This window comes from Sorex fumeus, unplaced genomic scaffold (assembly GCF_029834395.1).
Source record: "Sorex fumeus unplaced genomic scaffold, SorFum_2.1 ptg000161l, whole genome shotgun sequence".
NCBI classification, from domain to species: domain Eukaryota; kingdom Metazoa; phylum Chordata; class Mammalia; order Eulipotyphla; family Soricidae; genus Sorex; species Sorex fumeus.
Window position 1 is genome coordinate 987,501 of NW_026606218.1, and position 19,885 is coordinate 1,007,385.

At 51.3% G+C, this 19,885-nt stretch overlaps 1 protein-coding gene across 1 annotated transcript in view; it reads left to right on the top strand.

Moving 5' to 3' along the window:
- Nucleotides 1-18,967, top strand: part of CEP350 (centrosomal protein 350) — a 93,626-nt gene extending 74,659 nt beyond the window's left edge. Inside the window, exons 29-38 of the mRNA XM_056107323.1 lie at nt 1-4; nt 2,760-2,904; nt 5,173-5,333; nt 7,387-7,523; nt 11,404-11,486; nt 12,258-14,179; nt 15,008-15,415; nt 15,517-15,663; nt 16,720-16,842; nt 17,541-18,967. The exon at nt 1-4 is cut by the window's left edge and continues 181 nt beyond it. Coding sequence (XP_055963298.1) covers nt 1-4; nt 2,760-2,904; nt 5,173-5,333; nt 7,387-7,523; nt 11,404-11,486; nt 12,258-14,179; nt 15,008-15,415; nt 15,517-15,663; nt 16,720-16,842; nt 17,541-17,705 — 3,295 coding nt within the window. The 3' untranslated portion in view covers nt 17,706-18,967. The remainder of the gene's footprint in view (nt 5-2,759; nt 2,905-5,172; nt 5,334-7,386; nt 7,524-11,403; nt 11,487-12,257; nt 14,180-15,007; nt 15,416-15,516; nt 15,664-16,719; nt 16,843-17,540) is intronic.
- Nucleotides 18,968-19,885: the final 918 nt, after the last annotated feature.

Consider the following 19,885-nt stretch of genomic DNA (forward strand, 5'->3'; position numbering starts at 1 on the left):
ACACGTACGTTGGTGCCTGTTTGCGTCGTGAGGCTTCAAGAGCGGAAGGGTATTTTATCGAAAAGGGTCACTAGTTATATCCTTTTTTTTTCTTTTGGCTTTTTGCATCACACCCAGTGATGTTCTCAGAGGTTCCTCCTGGCTCTGCACTCGGGAATTACTCCTGACGGTGCTCGGGGACCCTGTGGGATGCCAGGGATTGAACCTGGGTCGGCTGCAAGGCAAACGCTCTCCCTGCCATACTATCGTTCCAGCAACGAGTTATATTCTTGATGCTCACCCGTATCTGTGATGTGCCGTGTATGACACTGAGCAGAAGTCAAGCTGCTTGGTTCTCCGAGAACTGCAAATATATGAACTTTAGTGGTAGTTATGAAGCCATAAGCTCTTAAATCTCTTACAATTTTAGGAGGGGTAGGAGCGGCTTGGAGCTAAGTCTCAGGCCTGAAAACAGTTTTTAAGTTTAGAAAAAGACGCCAGTTGGGACTGGAGTGATAGCATAGCAGGTAGGGCATTGGCCTTGCATGCAGCCGACCCGGGTTCGATTCCCAACATCCCATATGGTCCCCTGAGCACTGCCAGGAGTGATTCTGGAGTGCAAAGCCAGGAGCAACCCCTGAGCATCACCAGGTGTGACCCGAAAAGAAAAAGATAAATAAAATAGAAAAAAGACGCTAGTTAAATTCTACAGTAGTGAATTCATAGTTGTACGTAATAAGCCATTTATGGAATAGATGATTGTGGCATGATTCTTGCTTTCCAGGAATTCACAACTGAGCTCTGCCTTTGAACACAGTCGTACTAGTTTATGACTTCGTGGGAAGTCATTGAATTTGTTATTGAGATTCAGAATAGCCTCCATCTGATAGAATGGCCTTTTTTTTCCTCGCCAAAAAAAAAAAATGGTGGTGTTGTTATTGTTACTGTTTTCTTGCAGAAAAATCAAGGAGATAAAAACTAGAATATTCTGAAGTGATTTTCTAATAAGATCTCATCTCTCCTTGGCACTCAGAATGGCTCTCTGGACCAGGTGCCTGGTTCGATGCCCTGGCCTGGGGAGGCGCTGGTGCTTGGATCCAGCTTCTCAGACCCCCATGGCTGAGCCCCTCAGTGCTCAGGTGGGGACACAGGGGGGCAGACATCAAGCTCAGAGCCTTGCCCACCTTCAGAACTGTCTCCTGGACCCATCCGGCACCTTCACGTGTTTGCAGTGCCCGAGATCGAACCCAGCGCCCCACACATGCAAAACAATGGCTCAGCCACTGCCCGTCCCCAGCCCTACATCAGATTTGCTCAATCTGTTCCTCCTTGGTGGAGAATTACTGTATGACACAGCGGTTCCACCTGGGGGTATTGGTCTGAAGGGAGGAAAGCGTTAAAGCAGCCAAGTGGATATTGAAGCAACCCCACATTTAATATTGTTTTAAATTATGAAGGAGAACTTTTCTGTAGAGTTAAAGAGAATAAACTGCTGTGTGATAGCTCCAGGTTTATTATTCGCATTTTATTTCTCCCCCAGACATGCGGAGATATTCCAGGGACAGGGAGCTTTTGCTCTGAGGTGCCAGGCACTGAGCTGAGGGAGCTTAGTCTTAAAGACCTGAGAGAGGGCCCATCAGATAGTGTAGCAAGCAGGGGGGGTGCTGGCCTTACACGGAGCTGACCCTGGTTTTATCCCCAGCCCCACATATGATCTCCCACAAGCCCCACCAGGAGTAATTCCTGAGAGCCAGGAGTAAGCCTTGAGCACTGCCTGGTGTGGCTCAAACCCCATGCCAACATGCCAAATCAAACCCAAAAGAGACTTAAGTGGTGGTGGTGGTGGTGGGGGGGACTAGTGGTTGGCAAGGGGGCAGAGGTCAGTGATAGGACCTTAAGAGTAAGAGTAAGGGTTTTTCTGATTATGACTACCATTCTTGTTTTCTTTTTCTTTTTAATTTTATTTTCATAAAGTTGTTCATAGTAATTTGCTTTCATTTTCCTTTTCATTGTTTTACTCTAAAGATATTAAAATGTTGAGTTTCAATCGGGAAAAAAAAGGTTTATTTAACTTACGCTTTTTTTTGGGGGGGGGGTCACACCCAGCGATGCACAGGAGTTAGTCCTGGTTCAAGCACTCAGGAATCACTCCTGGCGGTGCTCAGGGGACCTATGGGATGCTGGGAATCGAACCTAGGTCGACTGCGTGCAAGGCAAACGCCCTCCCCGCTGTGCTATTGCTCCAGCCCCTAACTTACGCATTTTCTGACTTTATGTCCCTTTACAAATCATCGAGGCAGACCTTTGATGTAGTCTGCCAACTTTTGCATCTTACTCCTTATGTCAGAATGATTGAAAACTGGGCTGGAGAGATTGTGCACCGATACCCGGCATCCCATGGTCCTGCGAGCCCTATCAGGAGTGACCCCTGAGCACAGAGTCAGGAGTCAGCCGTGAGCATTGCCGGGTCTGACACCCTCCCCCACAAAAAAGAGAGTTTTGTAAGCCCCCTGTGAGGGGCTGGGGTCTCCTGGAGTTCCCCTCCTGGCAATGTTGACAACCTGAATTCAGCACTGCTCAGGCCCCGCAGTGCTGGGTATACCCCGGCCCCCTCCAGGACTGCACCCGGTGGTGCTCGAAGGACTGCAGGTTGCCTTGGATCCAAGTGGTCAGCGCCCCTCAGGCCTGGACTGTCTCTCCAGCCTCGGGGACTGGAATTTTCTCTAGGCCGTGAAGCCCGTGTCACAGAACAGCTGTCCTGTGCTTTTCTGTTCCAACAGTCACCTCCCAAAAGCTGCACGTCTGTGTCAAAGCAGGAGTCCAGCAAAGGGAGCCATCGGAATGGCAGCCAAGGCCGCCTGCCCTCCAGGTCCCACCAGCATTCTCCCAGCTGGTCCGACGAGTCTCTGTCCGTGACACAGTCCGGTAAGCGAGGGGGCGGGGCGGGGCGGGGGTGCTCCATGCTGCATCTGACTTCTCTCCCGTGCAGTCTCTGTCGAGGTATCCCCCTTACATCACACACTGCTTGACTTTTCACCGACAGACTTAGCTCGTTTTTCACTTTTGCGTATTGAAAATGTCTTTTAAAAAAAATTTAAGTTTATTTTATAGTTGTTTGCAATAATGGATTCCATGCAATATTTTGACACCAGTCCATCCACCCTTACACCTTCCCACCACCATTATTTTGAATTTTTCTGCCACCGCTCAAACCTGCTGAAAAGGCAGATGCTAGATCATTTATTTTGCATTGCTTGTTATGAATAGCATAAGATGTCATGCGGTCACAAGAATAGTCGTCGTGCACTCCTGGCATTCTGAAATTTTAGATAATTAAGATCTGAGGAAATCTCTCCAGCGAGCTGCTTAGTTCTGAGATTCTTTCGTGCGTGTCTCTGGATCATGGCCCTTCAAAAGCTTCAGTAGCAGCCAGAGGCAGTTTGTGGGCGTGACCTCCAGGGTCCCACAGGGACGAGTGATGAGAAGGACCAGCCCATCCTCTATCCCTTGAGGCCTGGAGTTTGAACCCACGTACCTGCACCTCTCGTTGGGACGAGGTGATGAGAAGGACCGGCTCATTCTCTGTCCCTTGAGGCTTGGAGTTTGAACCCACGTACCTGCACCTCTCATTGGGTTCTGGAAGTTGGCGGCTGCCGGGATTCTTAGGGGGCAGGTGGAGGGATGATGCCTGCTAGGGTCTGAGGCACCTGGTGAAGTCAGCCTGGCTTAAAGTCGGCGCCATCTCTGCAGCGAGCTGCTCAGTTCCAGGATTCTTTTGTGTGTCTGTGTTGAATACTTCTTAAGCCAAGCGATGGCGGCTGAGTTGCCTCCCAGAAGTCATCTGTTCTTGGGCACGTGGGTGGTATCCAGCTTTTGCTCACCATGAATAATGCCGCAGTGGACCCGGGGGTGCAAGTGTCTTTAGGGCCCTTAAGGGCAGGTGCCAAGAAGTGAACGTGCTGGGTCAAATGGAAATGCGACTTTTCGGTTTTGCTTTTTGAGAAACATCCACACTGTCTTCCAGCCGTGAGTGCGCATCCCGGCCAGCTCTCGTTTTGTGCTTTGTGATATGTGCCAGTCCCTCTGCCGTGCGTTCATCTCTCGTTCTCGTCTTGCTTTGCATTTCTATGACGATGAGCGATGCAGAGCACTTTTCGAGATACCTCTTGGTCATTTATCACTATCACTATCACCTCGTTGTTCATCGATTTGCTCAAGCGAGCGCCAGTAACGTCTCCATTCATCCCTGTCACGTGCTAGTGTAGCCCGATGGAATATTGGGGTCTCTTTCAGGGTCAGGGGAATGAGGACCATCCTTGTTGCAGTTTTTGGCATATCGAGTACGCCACGGGGAGCTTGCCAGGCTCTGCCATGTGGGCGGGATACTCTCGGTAGCTTGCTGGGTTCTCTAAGGGATGGAGGTTTTTGGAGCAGCCTCTAATCACCTTTACAGGTGTTTCCAGTCAGGCATATTTGGGGGCATGATACTCTCAGCAGCCTTCCAGGTTCTCTGAGAGCAAGAACTAGAGAATAAGACGTCGTTTCCGGTAGCTTGGTTTAATAGTCTCTGAATCCTGGCCGTTGATGGGATTACACCGCAGTTTGTGGGTGTAACTGTCTAGCTACTGGAAGATGGGGGGATCTGGGTGGAGGAGGCCCAGTCCCGAACCGAGCAGGCTTGGAGATCTCAGCCCCGGGTCCCGCACACCTGGGTTCCTCTGCCGGTTCCTTCATGGTCATTCCTATGTCCTCTTTAGGAAGTTTCTGCGTCTCTTGGGTGCATTGATCTCGGATATTAACCTTTAATATCCAATGAGTGGTGGGCCAGGTGTCGTTCTTTCACCCGGAAACAGTTTCTTAAAGCGTGACCTGTTTCACAGCTTTCACTGACCTTGAACTTGTACGTTTCCAGCTACTTACCTTACCGAAGCAGGCTCTCTGGAAACTCATTTGCAGCTTCAGATAGCGTAGTTGGAAAGTAAAAGCAAATTCACTCTTTCAAAAGAATACAGGAAAGGAGAGTTACAAATCGCCAATACATTTTTTTTCCCCAGAAATGCAAATTTCTTCCTCTGCAGTGTGAGATCGACTTTATTTAAATGGAGCTTTTGGCCGCTGCTTTCCAGTACTAGGTCACTGAGTTTACACTCTTCTTGCATTGCGAGTGAGTTAGGGATTTGGGGTCTCTTCCAGAAACTGCCTCTGACCAGAGTGACATCGAAGGTCGGATCCGAGCCCTCAAGGATGAGCTGCGGAAAAGGAAGTCTGTGGTAGAGCAGCTGAAGCAGGAGCAGAAAAAGAGGCAGAAGGAGAGGCTGAGAGCCCAGGAGGCCAGCCTGATCAAACAGCTGGAGGTCAGACTGGGCGCAGGGCTGGGGCTCGGAAGGGCATGAATTCGGGGATCGTGTTATCTGGTGCCCCCTTGTACCCCATTCTTCAGCAAGCTGAGCTTCTCTAAGTAAAAAAATCTCACTTAAAACATTGAATACCGTCATATCAAGGATTTTTAAAATAGGGGACAGAGCAATAGCACAGCAGGGAGGGTGTTGGCCTTGCATGCGGCCAACCCAGGTTCGATCCCCGACATCCCATAGGGTCCCCCACGCACCTCCAGGAGTGATTCCTGAATGCAGAGCCAGGGGTCAGCCCTGAGCATCACTGGGTGTGACCCAAAAACCAAAAAAAAAAAAAAGAATTTTTAAAATAATTTAAAGGAAGGGTCTTTTTAAAATAACAAATATCAGGCCTATGGGTGCTTATGCCCTCTCAGTCACAGAACTGGGAGATCTATAATTCCAGCTGTTGGGATTATTGCAGATTGAGACTTTTTTTCCCCAGCAGAATCATTCCCCAGAAGTTAGTGTAACAGAATAATCACTGTTTACATGGTTTTTCTCTCAGGCCCCAACAGCCTGCCTGATTCTGCCCCAGACTCTAGTATATATTTAAAGGCCGAAAGTTACTGTATCAGGGCTGGAGCACAGTGGGGAGGGTGTTTGCCTTGCACACAGCTGGCCCAGGTTTGATCCCCAGCACCCAATAAGGTCTCCTGAGCACTGCCAGGAGTGAGCACAGAGTGAGGAGTAACCCCTGAGATCACCAGGTGTGGCCCCAAAACAAAAGGAAAAATTAGTTACTTTATCAGAGCAAGATAATGTGATGGAAGGGAGAGTGGGAAGGGAGGGCCTTAGCCTAGGGGGGAAACGCCTAATGATTGACAGGCGTCTGTGTGTGCATTCATTCTGTAGTCTAGATTGACCCCTGCTTCGTACATAATGACTTCAATGCCGTGCTAATAGGAATAGTCTCCAGTAGTGGTGGTGGAGTTAGCCCAGAAGCTGGAGCAAGAGAGAACAGGTGGAGGGCATTCCTTCGGTTTCATTCCAGTTAGGATTATAAACCGGTTCAGTTTGCTTTAGCATAACTAGCAACTTGAAATCTTGTTTTGTACTTCTGAACTTTCCTGCTCCCAGCATACTCTTCCCTCTGTATTCCCAAGTCCTTACCATCTGGTACGACTCTCATTGAAACGCTGGTGGGCAGACCATCGTAAAGGGACCACAAAATGTTCAGAGTGTAATTAAAGATATACTTAGTTATTGCCATTCTTCCTATTGTATGGCATAAACATATATATAAGTATGTCTTATATACTTTTATAATAAATGATATTTATGATATATAACTGTAATTACCTAGAGAAGTCGCCTGTCACAGAGCAAACTTCCCATTTCATATGTATTAACCTCCTGTGGATTGAAACGGGACAATTTCCCAGTTGATACCAGGATAGCAGTGGTAGTCTGAGCCAGACACTGAGCGGGGTTGCAGTAATAAATAGTCTGAGACAGACTGGGTGGGATTGTAGTGATGTGTTAGACTGGGTGGACTTGCAGTGATAGTCTGAGACAGACTAAGCAGGATTGCAGTGATGTGTTAGACTGGGCAGGGTTGCAGTATTAGTCTGAGACACACTGGGTGGGATTGCAGTGATAGTTGGAGACAGACTGGATGGGATTGCAGTGATAGTCTGAGACACACTGGGTGAGATTGCAGTGATGTGTTAGACTGGGCAGGGTTGCAGTGATAGTCTAAGACAGACGGGGCAGAATTGCAGTGATGTGTTAGACAGACTGGACAGGGTTGCAGTTATGTGTTAGATAAACTGGTCGGGGTTGCAGTGATAGCCTGAGACAGACTGGGCGGAATTGCGGGCATAGGTCCTGCTTATATTGAGACCATTTCAAGAACATGGCGTAACCATTTTCTAAGCTCTACGGGAGCTGGGTGAAAGATCTTTATTCTTTCTTTACCATCTGAATATTTTGTCATAAAATACGCTGTTGTATCATTTAAAGTACTTTGTAAAATATTCCGCATTGTGATGCTCTGATTTTTCTGACTTAGTCGTATGACGAATTCATCAAGAAAACTGAAGCTGAGCTTAATCGCGATTTGGAAACGTCACCAACCGCCAAGCCTCAGATTAAAACGCTCTCCACCGCTTCCGAGAAACCCAAGATCAAGCCCCTTCCACTGCACAGGTACACATTTTTTGATGACTTGCCTAGATTTTGCTTGTCAACAAAACCAAAAAAAAAGAGAGAAAGAAAGAAAGCTTTTGGTTCCCAAGCGGCGGGACAGACAGAAACACAAGCTCGGTAATGCAAAAGCAGTAGGAGTTTTATTCCAGTATACTGAGGTCAACTGTCAACTGTCTCACCCACAGAGTGGTCTCTTGGTAGCGACCCCGACTTCAGGCAGCAAGCAGTTTGTATAGGGTTTGATTGTATAAGCAGTACATGCCTTATTGTTTCAGAAAGAAATCTTACTTAGTTACCAAAGAAAGGTGTTTTGGCAAGTGTTTAGGGTAACACGGTCAGGCAATAGTTAAACAAGTTTCCAGTAACAGTTCATGGTTACATAAGCTGCTCGTTCTTCTAGGGTTAACAAAAGGCAATTTCTGGGGCATTTTGACTGGGGCATAGTGATTGATTGAGCCCACTTGCTGGGCCCAGGAACTTTCCCAGGTGGGTTCAGGTTGGCTAGTTACACATTGTTTCATTGCTGGGACACTGAGACTGTTTTTGTTCTGTAAGGGAACCCGAGGCCTAGCTAATTTTGCTGATTTCTGCTGCCTGTCATGGCGTCAGTTTCGCCCTTACAAAGCTTGTCTATTATCAGACTGAAAATACAGAAGTGCAAATATCAACTGGTATCTCTAGAATTGCTAAAGTGAAATTGTTATGTAGGATATAAATCAAATTTATAATGAGGTACACATTAAAAAGTCTATTTTGAATCCTGAAACCCTGAAACAGAGCAGGTACTGAGTAGGGCCCAGTATTGAAGACAGTGACACCATGCATTGTATAGACCCTTGGAACGAGCTTGGCGTTGTTTCAGAGTTCTCATGCAGTCTACACTTTTTCACTTTGATTTTCTTCTGGAAACCTATCTTGAGAAAAATATCTATTTGTATATATGCCATCGTTTATACTAGTAAGACACTGAGTCCACCTTTGTGTCTGAGAACAGGAGCAGAGCCCCCTAGTCATCAGCTGTGGGGCTCGGAAGGGCCCGAATAGGATGCTCTAATAAATGCAAGTACCAGAATTGCGAACTTGCAGCCTGGTTGGGACCTGGAAGCAAGAGTGGGCCTGGGAATGGGGACATTCCCGAGGTAAGGGCCTTTGGGAGTGACCACAAGCGATAAAGAGCTTGACGTGTCCTAGAAACTGGATACTTAAGACTGGCTCAAGGGAGCGGAAGATAAACAGAAACCAAATTCTGTGTCCACTCATCTGTTCTCGGGTGCTGGGGGATCCCCAGGTTCTGGCTACTGTGAATAGTGCTGCAGTGAACGTAGGGGTGCAGATGGTATTTCTGCTGTGTGGCGTTGGGCCCAGGGTAGATTCCCAGAGCAATATTGCTGGGTCGTGTGGAAGCTTGATTTCTAGGGTTTTGGCCGAATGCCCATATTGTTTTCCCAAAGGGCTGGCCCGGTTGGCATTTCCGCCAGCAGTGAGTGGGTCCCTTTCTCCCACATCCGCGCCAGCACTGGTTGTTCCTGTTCTTTTGAATGTGTGCCAGTCTGCCGTAGAAGCCAGATTCTGAGAAATCTGTTTACTCTTTTAATTTTTAGAAACTGCCAACCCTTTGAAGATTTTTTAGTTCAGAAGCAGGGGTGTTTATTACAAAAGTTCATTTTGATTCATTAGTATCCCTGAAAGAATCTTGACTTCAAAGCAAGTTCTCTAGCAAGTCTCTGGCCCACTCTGCTCCCATTTTAAATCAGTATTTAGATTCCTACAAAGCAGGAATATTAGGAGGACATGACTAATGGTGGTGAGGGGTAGAAGACTTAGAACAGAAACGTCCATACATACAGACTATGCCTTAGTTGTTACAGTTGCTCTTGTTTTCAGAATATTGGTGGAGGAAGCGATAAAAAGATAAAAGTTTAAATCACCTCATACCTACTACCTCAAAATCGCCAGCATCAAAGCTGATAAGCCTCCTGAGGTCATTAGGCTAAGCCTTCGTGTCCTCTTCGTTGGAGGCTCTAAACTTGTTTTTACATGATGTACTATGTACTGCTGAATGGTTTTAGAGTTTTATTAACCAAGCCCCTGAAGGATTTTGACCAGAGAATGACATAACCTGGCATGAGTTTAGAGAGTTCTTTCTGGAAACTTTCAAGAACAGGGACTCGGTGGCTTTTAGGAAGATCTGAGCAGCTGACTCCTGAGCAGGCTAGAGGGAATTGAGGAAAACTTCGAGTGTCTCTTATGAGCGGGCAGAGTCAGAGTCCTGGAGATCTTAGTGGAAAACCATTTCTTTCACTGAAAGTGTCTAGTTTTGGGCTGGAGTGATAGCACAGCAGATGGGGCGTTTGCCTTGCACGCGGCCGACCCGGGTTCAATTCCCAGTATTCCATAGGGTCCCCCAAACAGTGCCAGGAGTAATTCCTGAGTGCATGAGCCAGGAGAAACCCCTGTGCATTGCCAGGTATGACCTATAAAGCAAAAAAAGAAAAAAAAAAAAGGGTGACTAGTTTTGGCTTTAGTATGTCAGATCCCTGTGGGTCATCTGAGTGGCATTAGCCAAAAGGAAATACCAGGGTTGATCTCTCTGTCCGTCTACCTAGTGGTTGGAGCCCTGAGTCTCACAGCATCAGCCTGGAAAACTGTGTACCCAGAGAGAAGGGGAGGAGCTATGGGTCTCAGCATTAGCCCGGGAGGCCGTGCACCCCAGGAGGCAGGGAGGGGGCCATAGGCTCCATAGGAGGAAGCAGCGTTCTTTAGAGCAGTTTCAAGGAGGCTGGACTCCAAACCGAGACTCCGAACCGAGTATCAGTGAAAGTGAAGAGAAGGCAAGAAAATAAGGATGGTGAATCTGCAGATGCAAGGGGAAGAGGGTGGTAGTTGAGCTGGGGCAGGGGCGACTGGAGCAGGATGTAGGCCGTTTGTTTAAGGCGAGCTGATAAACGAGGAAGGAAATCTCCAGATTCAAGGGCTAGAGATTATCGGAGAAGGGGGGGGGGGGTTGGTTAGACGGCGAGCCAGGCTGCGGTTTGGAGTCTTGAGTGGAAGCTGTTGCTTAAGCAGTTCACTTTGGACTTGTTTTAGAGCCTTGGCTTTCAGTCCTTGCAAATCAGTCACAAATCACAAATCATCCTGTTATTTGTCGATTGCCTCGAGCAGGCCCCAGTAACGTCTCCTTCATCCTAGCCCTGAGGTTATATTCAAGGCTCTTTAGGAGAATGAGACCCATCATTGTTACTGGTATTTGGCATATCAGTCCTTGCAGATTGGAGAAAAGACAGTTAGGGTGACGGAATATAGATAAAAGTGTGTAGGTAGAAAGAATCAAGAACATTCATGCCCGGCCGGAGAAATAATATAACAGGGAGAGCATTTATTTGCCTTGCACACGCTGGACCCAGAACCGGGCCGGGTTCAATCCCCAGCGCCCCATATGGTCCCCCTTGCCCCACCAGGAGGGATTCATGAGCACAGAGCCAGGAGCAATTGGCTGCGTGTGGCCTGAAAACCTGAAAAAAGAAAGCATCTTTTTTCAACAGAAAACATCCATGCTTGATCCGTTGGTCTCAGTGGAAGAACCTAGCAGGGCCAGCCCCAGGTCACAGGGCTGAGTGTGTCGCTGGTCCCCTGAACCCCACCAGTCATTGCCCCAAGGCCAGAATAAAACAGAGCCCAGCAGTAACCAGGGAGACAGTTCACATGGCCGAATACTGCCTGGCCTGTGCACGACACCAAGGGGTCCCTAGCACTGCATGAATACAGCAAGGTGCAGGGCTAGAAGGCGTCCCATAGAAGGGACCTCAGAGTCTCCGCTTCGTGTGCCATGTCAGTAGCTGCCAGCAAAACCGTGAGCTTCTGTCCATCCATTTCCCCCCAGATCGGAGACAGCAAAGACTTGGAAGCCACTGACAGAGTCAGAACGTTCCAGAGGATCCCTGGGGTCTGTTTCTGAACAAGTCGGTAAGTAAACAGAAAACGACAGGCCTCCTTCCTCAAAGGATTTCTGTGATGCCTACGCATTCCTGCCTCTTTATTGTCCTGAGAATACGATAGAAACTGAGACCAAAAAAACAGACTAAAATGACTCATCAGTATCATCAGCATGTCTTAGTATCAGCTAATCAGGGTCTGGAGCGATAGCACAGCAAGGAGGGCACTTGCCTTGTACACGGCCAACCTGGGTTCAATCCTCAGTATCCCATAGAGTCACCAGAGCACTGTCAGGAGTGATTCCTGAGCACAGAGCCAGGAGTAACCCCTGAGCATTGCTAGGAGTAAACCCCCACATATCCCCCCAAAAATGATCGGTCGTGAAAATCAGTCTCTCCATGAACTCAGATTCGCTTTCTTCATTTTATAAGACAGTGCTTAAAGAATTATTTCAGGAGCCAGAGGGGTAGTCTAGTGGGTAGGACGCTTATTTGCATGCGGCCAACCCGTTTGATTCTAGGCATCACGTATGTTTCTCTGAGGACCACCTGGAGTGATCCCTGAACACAGAGCCAGGTGTGGACCCCCCTAAAAAAATTATTTCAAACTCAAAAGTTTTCATTCATTTGAATGTTCTATTTATCATAGCTACAAGTATATTCTCTTAAAGGAGAACTCACCTTCTGTTTCAAACAAGAGAGATTGTTGTTCCGAGATCTTTCTAAGATTCTGTTTGAGATTTTGTAAGCTTTGATTCCAGACAGCGAAGAACAGTGATCAAATACTGTTTTTTCCTTTAAGATGTTGCCGGGACAGATACGGAGAGATCGTCATCAGAAAAGTCTCTGTCTGGCTCTGCAAAGAGAATGGTTGAATTGGACAGCCGAACAGAAGAGCATTTTCAGACTTCATCTCCAATTCTCAGATCCTCCAGGAAAACCAGGGCAGACCCTGGGGCTTCTCTTGAAAACCTCCCTGAGGTACTCAAGGACTTAAATGTGCCCAGTCGAATTCTGGATGTGTCTGATATCAAGGCCGAAGAAACTTCGAGTCAGAAGTCAGACGTACCAGATGTGGGTCTCGTGGACTCAGAAGAGAGCGCCACCGGAAGTACCCGTTCGAAGCCGTCCGAGGAGTCTGACGTCTTAGTGAAACTAGACACAAAACAAGGACATTCGTCGGCAGTTCTTCCCAAGGAAGATCTTTCCTCAGAGTCTCTGGACATGCAGAACAACCTGATTCGGTTGGTCATTAACCGTCTCCATCAGAAAGAGCCCCAAGATGGGATGGACCCGAGTCCAGGCGTCCCGTCGGAAGGAGACTCCCCCTTCTCAGAGCATCTTCTTGCTCCGAGAGAGACATCCTACTCGGAAGACTTTGAAGCGTCCTCTTTCAAGAAAGAAATCACGGCCGGGTCGTGCGGAGGTGACGTGGCAGCGTCCCCCGTGCTCACGCTGCAGAGGGACACCGCGTCTTGCCGAGAGCGGTCCCCGTCGACCCGGAGCTCCGGGAGCAGTGCCACGAGCTTCGGCAGCGACGATGAGATCAGCGAGTGCCTCAGCGGCAAGAGCCTCTCGGCCCCCAGCAGCGTCCACTCCGGGCGGCTGCTGGAGCTCAAGTCCCCAACCGAGCTGATGAAGAGCGAGGAGCGCAGCGACGTCGGGCCCGGCCCGGAGGTGACCGGACCCCTGGCCCCGGCGAAGGACTCGGCCCCCGAGGAGCTGCTCGGCCTCCGCCTTGGGGACCGGGTACTGATCGGCAACGTTCAGCCGGGCACACTGCGGTTCAAAGGCGAGACGAGTTTCGCCGAAGGCGTCTGGGCCGGCGTCGAGTTGGACAAGCCTGAGGGGAATAACAACGGCACCTACGACGGCATCGTCTACTTCGTGTGCAAGGAGAAGCACGGGATCTTCGCCCCCCCTCAGAAAATCTCGCGCCTTCCGGAAAGCCTAGACGACCACGCGGGCGCACCGCAAGAGGAAGACGCTTACTCCGATGAACAGGAGCGATACGGCGATGAGGAAGAGAAAGCCAAACAGGGTCCCCAGCTTGAGCGAGAAAAGGATGCGATTGAGGCTCTTTCCGAGAAGTTTCTTCCCGGGACGCAGGAAGCAGACACCTCAGGAGATAAAAGCTTTAAAGCAGAGTCAGACAAGAAGGGACAGGACATTCAGTTGGGGTCGGACTCCAGCGTCGACCGGGAACCGTCAGTGACATCACTGGCTTCCTCAAAGGAAAGCAGAGATCTCTCAGATGCCACCGAGAGGAGCTCCGGTGCAGGCGACGAGACGCTGGACAGGACCTTCTCTGAGGAGCTGAGCGAGCGGCTGACGGGACAGGAGCAGGGGTCTGCCGCGGCCGTCTCGGAGAAGCCGCCCACCCCCCTTCTGGACCTGTTGGCAAGAGAAAAGGACCACTTGGAGGCCCAGATCCGGTCGTCCTCGAAGAAGCAGGTGGAGACCGTCAGCCTGCTGACCGAGAGCTTGCTGGAAGTTTTCGTCAAGGACACAGTCAACCAGCTGCAGCAGATCCACAGAGCTCGGCAGGAGAAAATCCAGCTCAGCAACCAGGAGTTGCTCGAGGATGAGCAGGGAGGAGCCCCGTCTCCGGACCGAACCCCGAGTCTGGACACACGGCCACCTGCCGTCCCAGAGTGCTACTTGCGGTCTGAACTGGAAGATGAGAAAGAAGAGGTGTCCTCGCCCGATCTCTATCCCCGGCCCGTAAGTATCCCCAAAAAAAAACATGTCCTTGCCTCCTCTTTTGAGCACGTGTTAAATCCATCACCCCCCCCCCCCCAAGAGCTCTAGTATGTGCACACACATCCGTGCATGTGTATGACATGCTTGTTAGGGAGAGACCGCGGTCCTAGTTTTTAAAGCCCTCCTCGCTGCTGCTTTTGTCCGAAGCATAATCGCTCTCTGTTAGGTCACTGTGAGGCTGTCACAAATGTTGCAGGTCACTGCTGGGGGGACAGTCCCCACTCACGGCTTCCATGCCCTTTCAGCGTCTCTGGGCAGATGGAGCCCACGGCCCATCCCAGCGATTCCCAGCCCCCCAGTTCTTTGTCTCTGTAACACCTCAGTCATGGCTGTCCAGCAGAGATCACCAGCTGGGGTGTGGATTCCGGTAAAGGTGGAATGTGTGTGCTCTGACCTTATGTGCTCCAGACCATGCGCTTGTTTCCGTTGCTCCTGAGCACTTGAGCCAAAGTCACGATCGTGAGTGACTTGAGCCAGACGATGACCAAAGGTGAGGAACTTCCGGTCTGGTTCCCAGCTCCCAGAATCCAGACAGTCCTTCAACACCAGACTGATGTTGATTCAAAAAGGTGGGAGGAATCAAAGATTTTATAAAACTTCCCGTTAGAAGGCTCCTACAAGCCGACTCCACGGAACGGGCTTATTCTTACGTGGTCCCTTGGGAGGCCCCCAGCTTCCTCGTTTGCTTCTAAAGTCCCGACTACCCAGGTGCGCCTCTGCTTTGTCTCCAAGTGTCGGTGGGCCTGAGGTCACTAACCGGTGCTGTTCGGGCGGGTTCCGTATCTCCAGGAGAGTCCGGTGTTCGGCGCCAGTGGACAGGAAGAGCTTGCTAAGAGACTTGCCGAGCTCGAGGTCAGTCGGGAGTTCCTCAGCGTCTTAGGGGACGACCAGGATTGGTTCGAGGAGGACTTCGGTCTGAGCTCTTCTCACAAGATCCAGAAGAACAAGGCGGAAGAAACCATCGTCCCCCTGATGGCCGAGGCCAAGAGAGCCGCCCCGCAGGCCTGTGAAGTGCTGCTGGCCGTGCCGCACACTGCCCAGGAGGTCGAGCTCCTCGTCCACGGCGCCGCGGAAGAACTCTGGAAGCGCCGAGAGGCAGGGGACGCTCTGCACACCATCAGCGTCCCTGCAAAGCTGCTGGGCGGGACCAGCAACAGTCTGGACCTCGAGAGCACGAGTAAGAGGGTCTACAAACAGGTAGGCGTGCAGCCCGGAGCTCGGCTCGTCGGTGGAACTTCCCCTGCGCCCGGCCCGCGCATTCTCAGCCCTGGGCTTTGTTTCCCTGTTTCTCTCTCAAGGCGGTTTTTGATCTCACACGAGAGATTTTTGAGGAAATCTTCGCCGAAGATCCCAACTTGAACCAACCCGTGTGGATGAAGCCGTCCAGGGTCAACTCGAGTTATTTCCGGCGTGTGAAAAATCCCAACAGCCTAGATGAGATCAAGGTAAATTTTACGAGGGGCTGGAGCGATAGCACAGTGGGGAGGGCGTTGACCTGGCACGCGGCAGACCCGGGTTCGATTCCCAGCATCCCATAGGGTCAGCTCTGAGCATCGCTGGGTATGACCCAAATAAAAAAAAAGGGGGAAAAAATGGTAAATTGCGAGCCAAGCTAGAGAGTATGTCCTTATTTTCTTTTGACTTTGGTTTTTCTCTGGGTGAGGTGCCGGGGACTGAACCCCTGCTCCCCACACGTGGCCTGCATGCTGACCTTAGAGCCATCCCTCCTGTGTGGGGCGGCTGACCATTACTCGGTCATGGGGGCAGTAAGGTAGATGGTCTGCTTCACTCTCAGCCTCTCAAATAGTCATTTCCCGTTTCACATGTAAGAAATTTTATTATTTTATTTTTTGCGATTTTATTTTAAGAAAAAATTAGGAAGTAATCAGACAATTTCTACACATGGAAGTTTGAGGTGAGTCTTTGGTAATTTAGAGATCAGTGTAATATTCTAGAAATAGGGCTGGAGAGATAGAGTAGTAAGTAAGGTGCTTGCCTTGGATGTAGCCAACCCGGATTTGATCCCTGGCCCACGAAGGGTCCCCTGATACCTGCCAAAAGTGACCCCTGAGCACAGAGCCAGGAGTAAGCCCTGAGCACTGCTGGGACCACCCCCCCCCCCAAAAAAAAAAAAAAAACACATGTGTACAGGCTGGCCCTTTCCAGAGGAGAACCACCCACCCTGCATAGGTACAAGTAGCAAAAGGTAATCAAATATTAATTGTATTTTCTTAAAACCTTTTAAATGTCATTCAACTTTGTGGAATGGATCACACACACTGTGTTTTACTTTTAGATGTTGTATGAAAAAGTCAAATAAACGGCTTGAGGATTTGACACATTTTTTAAAAATCTGCCACACTGCTCAGCGTGCTAGGTGGAGGAAATTTGGACAGCACTTTGAACGCTCTGCACCTGTTGGCCATCGCTTCCACCGGCGCTGCGTTTCAGGCCCTCGGTGATCCATGTCATGTCGCCTTCATTTCTCTTTATTTTCACAGAACTTCATAGCAACGGAAGTGCTCAAGTTATTTAGTCTGAAAAAGGAGCCCAATCACAAAACCGACTGGCAGAAAATGATGAAGTTTGGGAGGAAGAAGAGAGACCGAGTCGATCACATCCTGGTCAGTGCACGCGGCCCCGTGTTCCCTGTCACACATGCACTCTCGGGAACAAACGATTCAGTATTTATCCGGCTGGCAAGTCTCTCAGGAGGCGGGTGTGTGGCCAGGGGAGGATGTGGGGGATCGAACCCGGAACCTCCTACGGGTATTCCCCAGCCCCGAGCTCCTGATGCCGCTGTTTTTTGGACCACACCCAGTGATGCCCAGGGCTGACTCCTGACTCTGCACTCAGAAATCACTCCTGGCGGTGCTCGGGGAACCCTTTGGGATGCCAGGGATTGAACCTGGGTTGGCCGCATGCAAGGCAAATGCCCTCCCCGCTGTGCTGTCACTCCGTGCCCATGTCTGTCTGTCTGTCTCTCTTACTGCCACACCCAGTGATGCTCAGGGCTGACTCCCGACTCTGCATTCAGGAATCACTCCTGGCAGTGCTCGGGGTCCCTCTGGGATGCCAGGGATCGAACCCGGGTCTGCCATGTGCTAGGTCGATGCACTCAACGCTGTGCTATGGCTCCACATCCCCCCACCTCCACCCACGCACACACACATACACACACACACACATACACACACACATACATGGCACCGCTTTAATGCAACAGCTGCGTGTTCTCGCCTGTGGCTCACCTTGTTCCCGCTCAAGGGCCACAGCATTGGCCCGTGACAAACGTTGCACTCTCCCCTCTTGTGCCCCCCAGGTTCAGGAGCTCCACGAGGAGGAGGCCCAGTGGGTGAACTACGACGAGGACGAGCTATGCGTGAAGATGCAGCTGGCCGAGGGCATCTTCGAGAGCCTCTTGCGGGACACAGTGGACGTGCTGAACCGCATCAGCGACAGGCAGGGCCGGGCGCTGCTCGTGTGACAGTTTGCCAATAAACCGCCCCCTGAGTGCTAATGTGAGTCCCGGGCCTTTCTGCCCCCCGACCCGCACCCCGTCTCCATCTGAGCCACAGTGCTGCCGGACCTCACCCCTGTTCGGAAGGACTTCCGGGTCGGAGTTCACGGGACAGTGCAGTCTGGCTGCACGCGCAGCCTTTTCCTCTGGAGACTGTCCGCTGGACTGGCTGTGGGGGGCAGGGCGCGCCCCTGGTGTCCATGGAGTGTGTGGTTCTGCGCCTCATTCCAGCTCGGGTGAGGGCCACAGGCAGCAGTCCAGCCTCAGCGGAGACGGGGCGGAGCCTCCCCTCACAGGAAGTCAGGAGAGAGGCGGGGACGATGGCATCCGAGTGTCCCGGCCCCGTAACCTTCTGGTCTCTCGACAGTATTAAGCCCTTGCCCTGCTTCTCGGCAGACACGTTCACTCATCTCTGCCCGCGTCACTCGCTGGGGGGCGGCGGGAGTCGCCTCCTGTCTCTTTGAGGACCATCTTCTCCCTTACGCAGTTGACCAGCGCCCAGTGGACGAACCGGTTAGCAGACATCAGTGCTGACCTGTGGCTGCGGAAAGGAAATCAGGCTTCCGAGCACGGCCGGAAGAATCGAGACCCAGGCAGGGCGGCTTCTGCGGCCCTCGCCCGGCCTCGCACTTCCCTCAGTCCTTCTGAACCTCTACCAGTACTTCTGAGCACACCGAAAGCCAGAGCCTCAGGACCACCTCAGGCCACCCCGCGCGGACGGCGGAAGCGGCCAGAAGTCACATCGGCCGTCACTGAGTCCAACCCGGCCGCTTCTCCCACCCGGCCAGACGCTGCGACTAGCGCGCAGGACGGGAGCGTGTGCGCCCGAGACAAACGCACCGCCCGTTGTGCCCGTCGTGTGCTGCACAACTCTCTTAATTTATTGCTAGGTAAATTATTGCGAGGTCGACAGTGTGTGTCCGCCCGGAAGTGAGCGTCTTCTTGTCACAGTTCAGCCTTCTGTCTTGCCGCCTCTGGGGCTCGCGCTTTTTGCACAGGAAACCGAGGTTCTCACGCGCCCCTCGAGGGTCAGTGGAAGAAGAGGCGTTTTCCCTCCAGACCACCCACAGCAGCGGGCCTGGGAGGAAGCGAACGAAGGCCCCTCCGAGCTCGGTTCTGCCTCTGGTACCGTTGCTTCCCTGAACGGAACCGCATCAGACTCCAGCACGCGTGCACGCGCGGGGCCTCCTCTGCCCGCGCCCCCGGCCCTGCTCTCGACTGGCCCTCCTAGCCAGCCCTCTGCTTCTCCAATGGTCCAGAAGAACGTGGCTAACCCAAGGCGCGAATGTAAATGCCTTAATTCCGAAGGTCGGTCACAAGCTTGATCTCAGACACCCCCCTGGACTCACGGCTACCCGCGCCCCTGGGTGTGGCATTCCCATCCCCGTGAGGACAGCCCCAGCACCGGCCGAGGCGCGGAGCATGCGCACGCCTTCCCCGCCGCCCCTCTCTCCTCCACCCCCCCCCCCCACTTCACTATGCACATATCCGCACCCTCTTGAGTTTCATCTTGTCATAGGAGACCCTCCCCAACCGTCGTCATTGCAATCTTGCATTTTGCACAGTGACTGGTGTGATAGCTCTTGATACTAAGGAAAGCACTGAACCGCACGCGAGGTCCCGGGAAGGCGCCGGGCCGGGCGGCCGGCCAGCGTGGCTGCTTCCCGGCTTTTTCCTCATGCGCGCGAGGCGCGTAGCCATAACAGGCAGGTGGACTCGGGACAAGCCCGGGTTTGCCTGGTGGTTAGGCAGCAGGACAGAGGCTGCCTGGAGCCTGGCTTTTTTCCGGGCCGGGGGGAACAGCACCTTCTCAGCGGCCTGTCGTCGGGAGGACAGAAAGACGAGTGGGAGTGCGTTGTCCCGACTGTCACCGCTGCTGTCAATATTTTATATAAACAGAGAGGAAGATAATATAATCATAGGGATCGAGCTGTTCTTTTCTCCAGGCTTATTGTTGGCACTAAACCCATTGGAAAAGGGAAAGTTTATCTTGACTCTGGACAACGTTTGGGTTCTAGAAATAGAGGAGGGATAAAAGTCCTGTGAGTCTGTGAGCGCGGCGGTCTGGACGTCAGATTCTCCAGAAAGCACTATGGAAAGCCCGGCCGTCCTTCCCCGGCCTCCAGACCCCACCCGCCTGAGTCCCA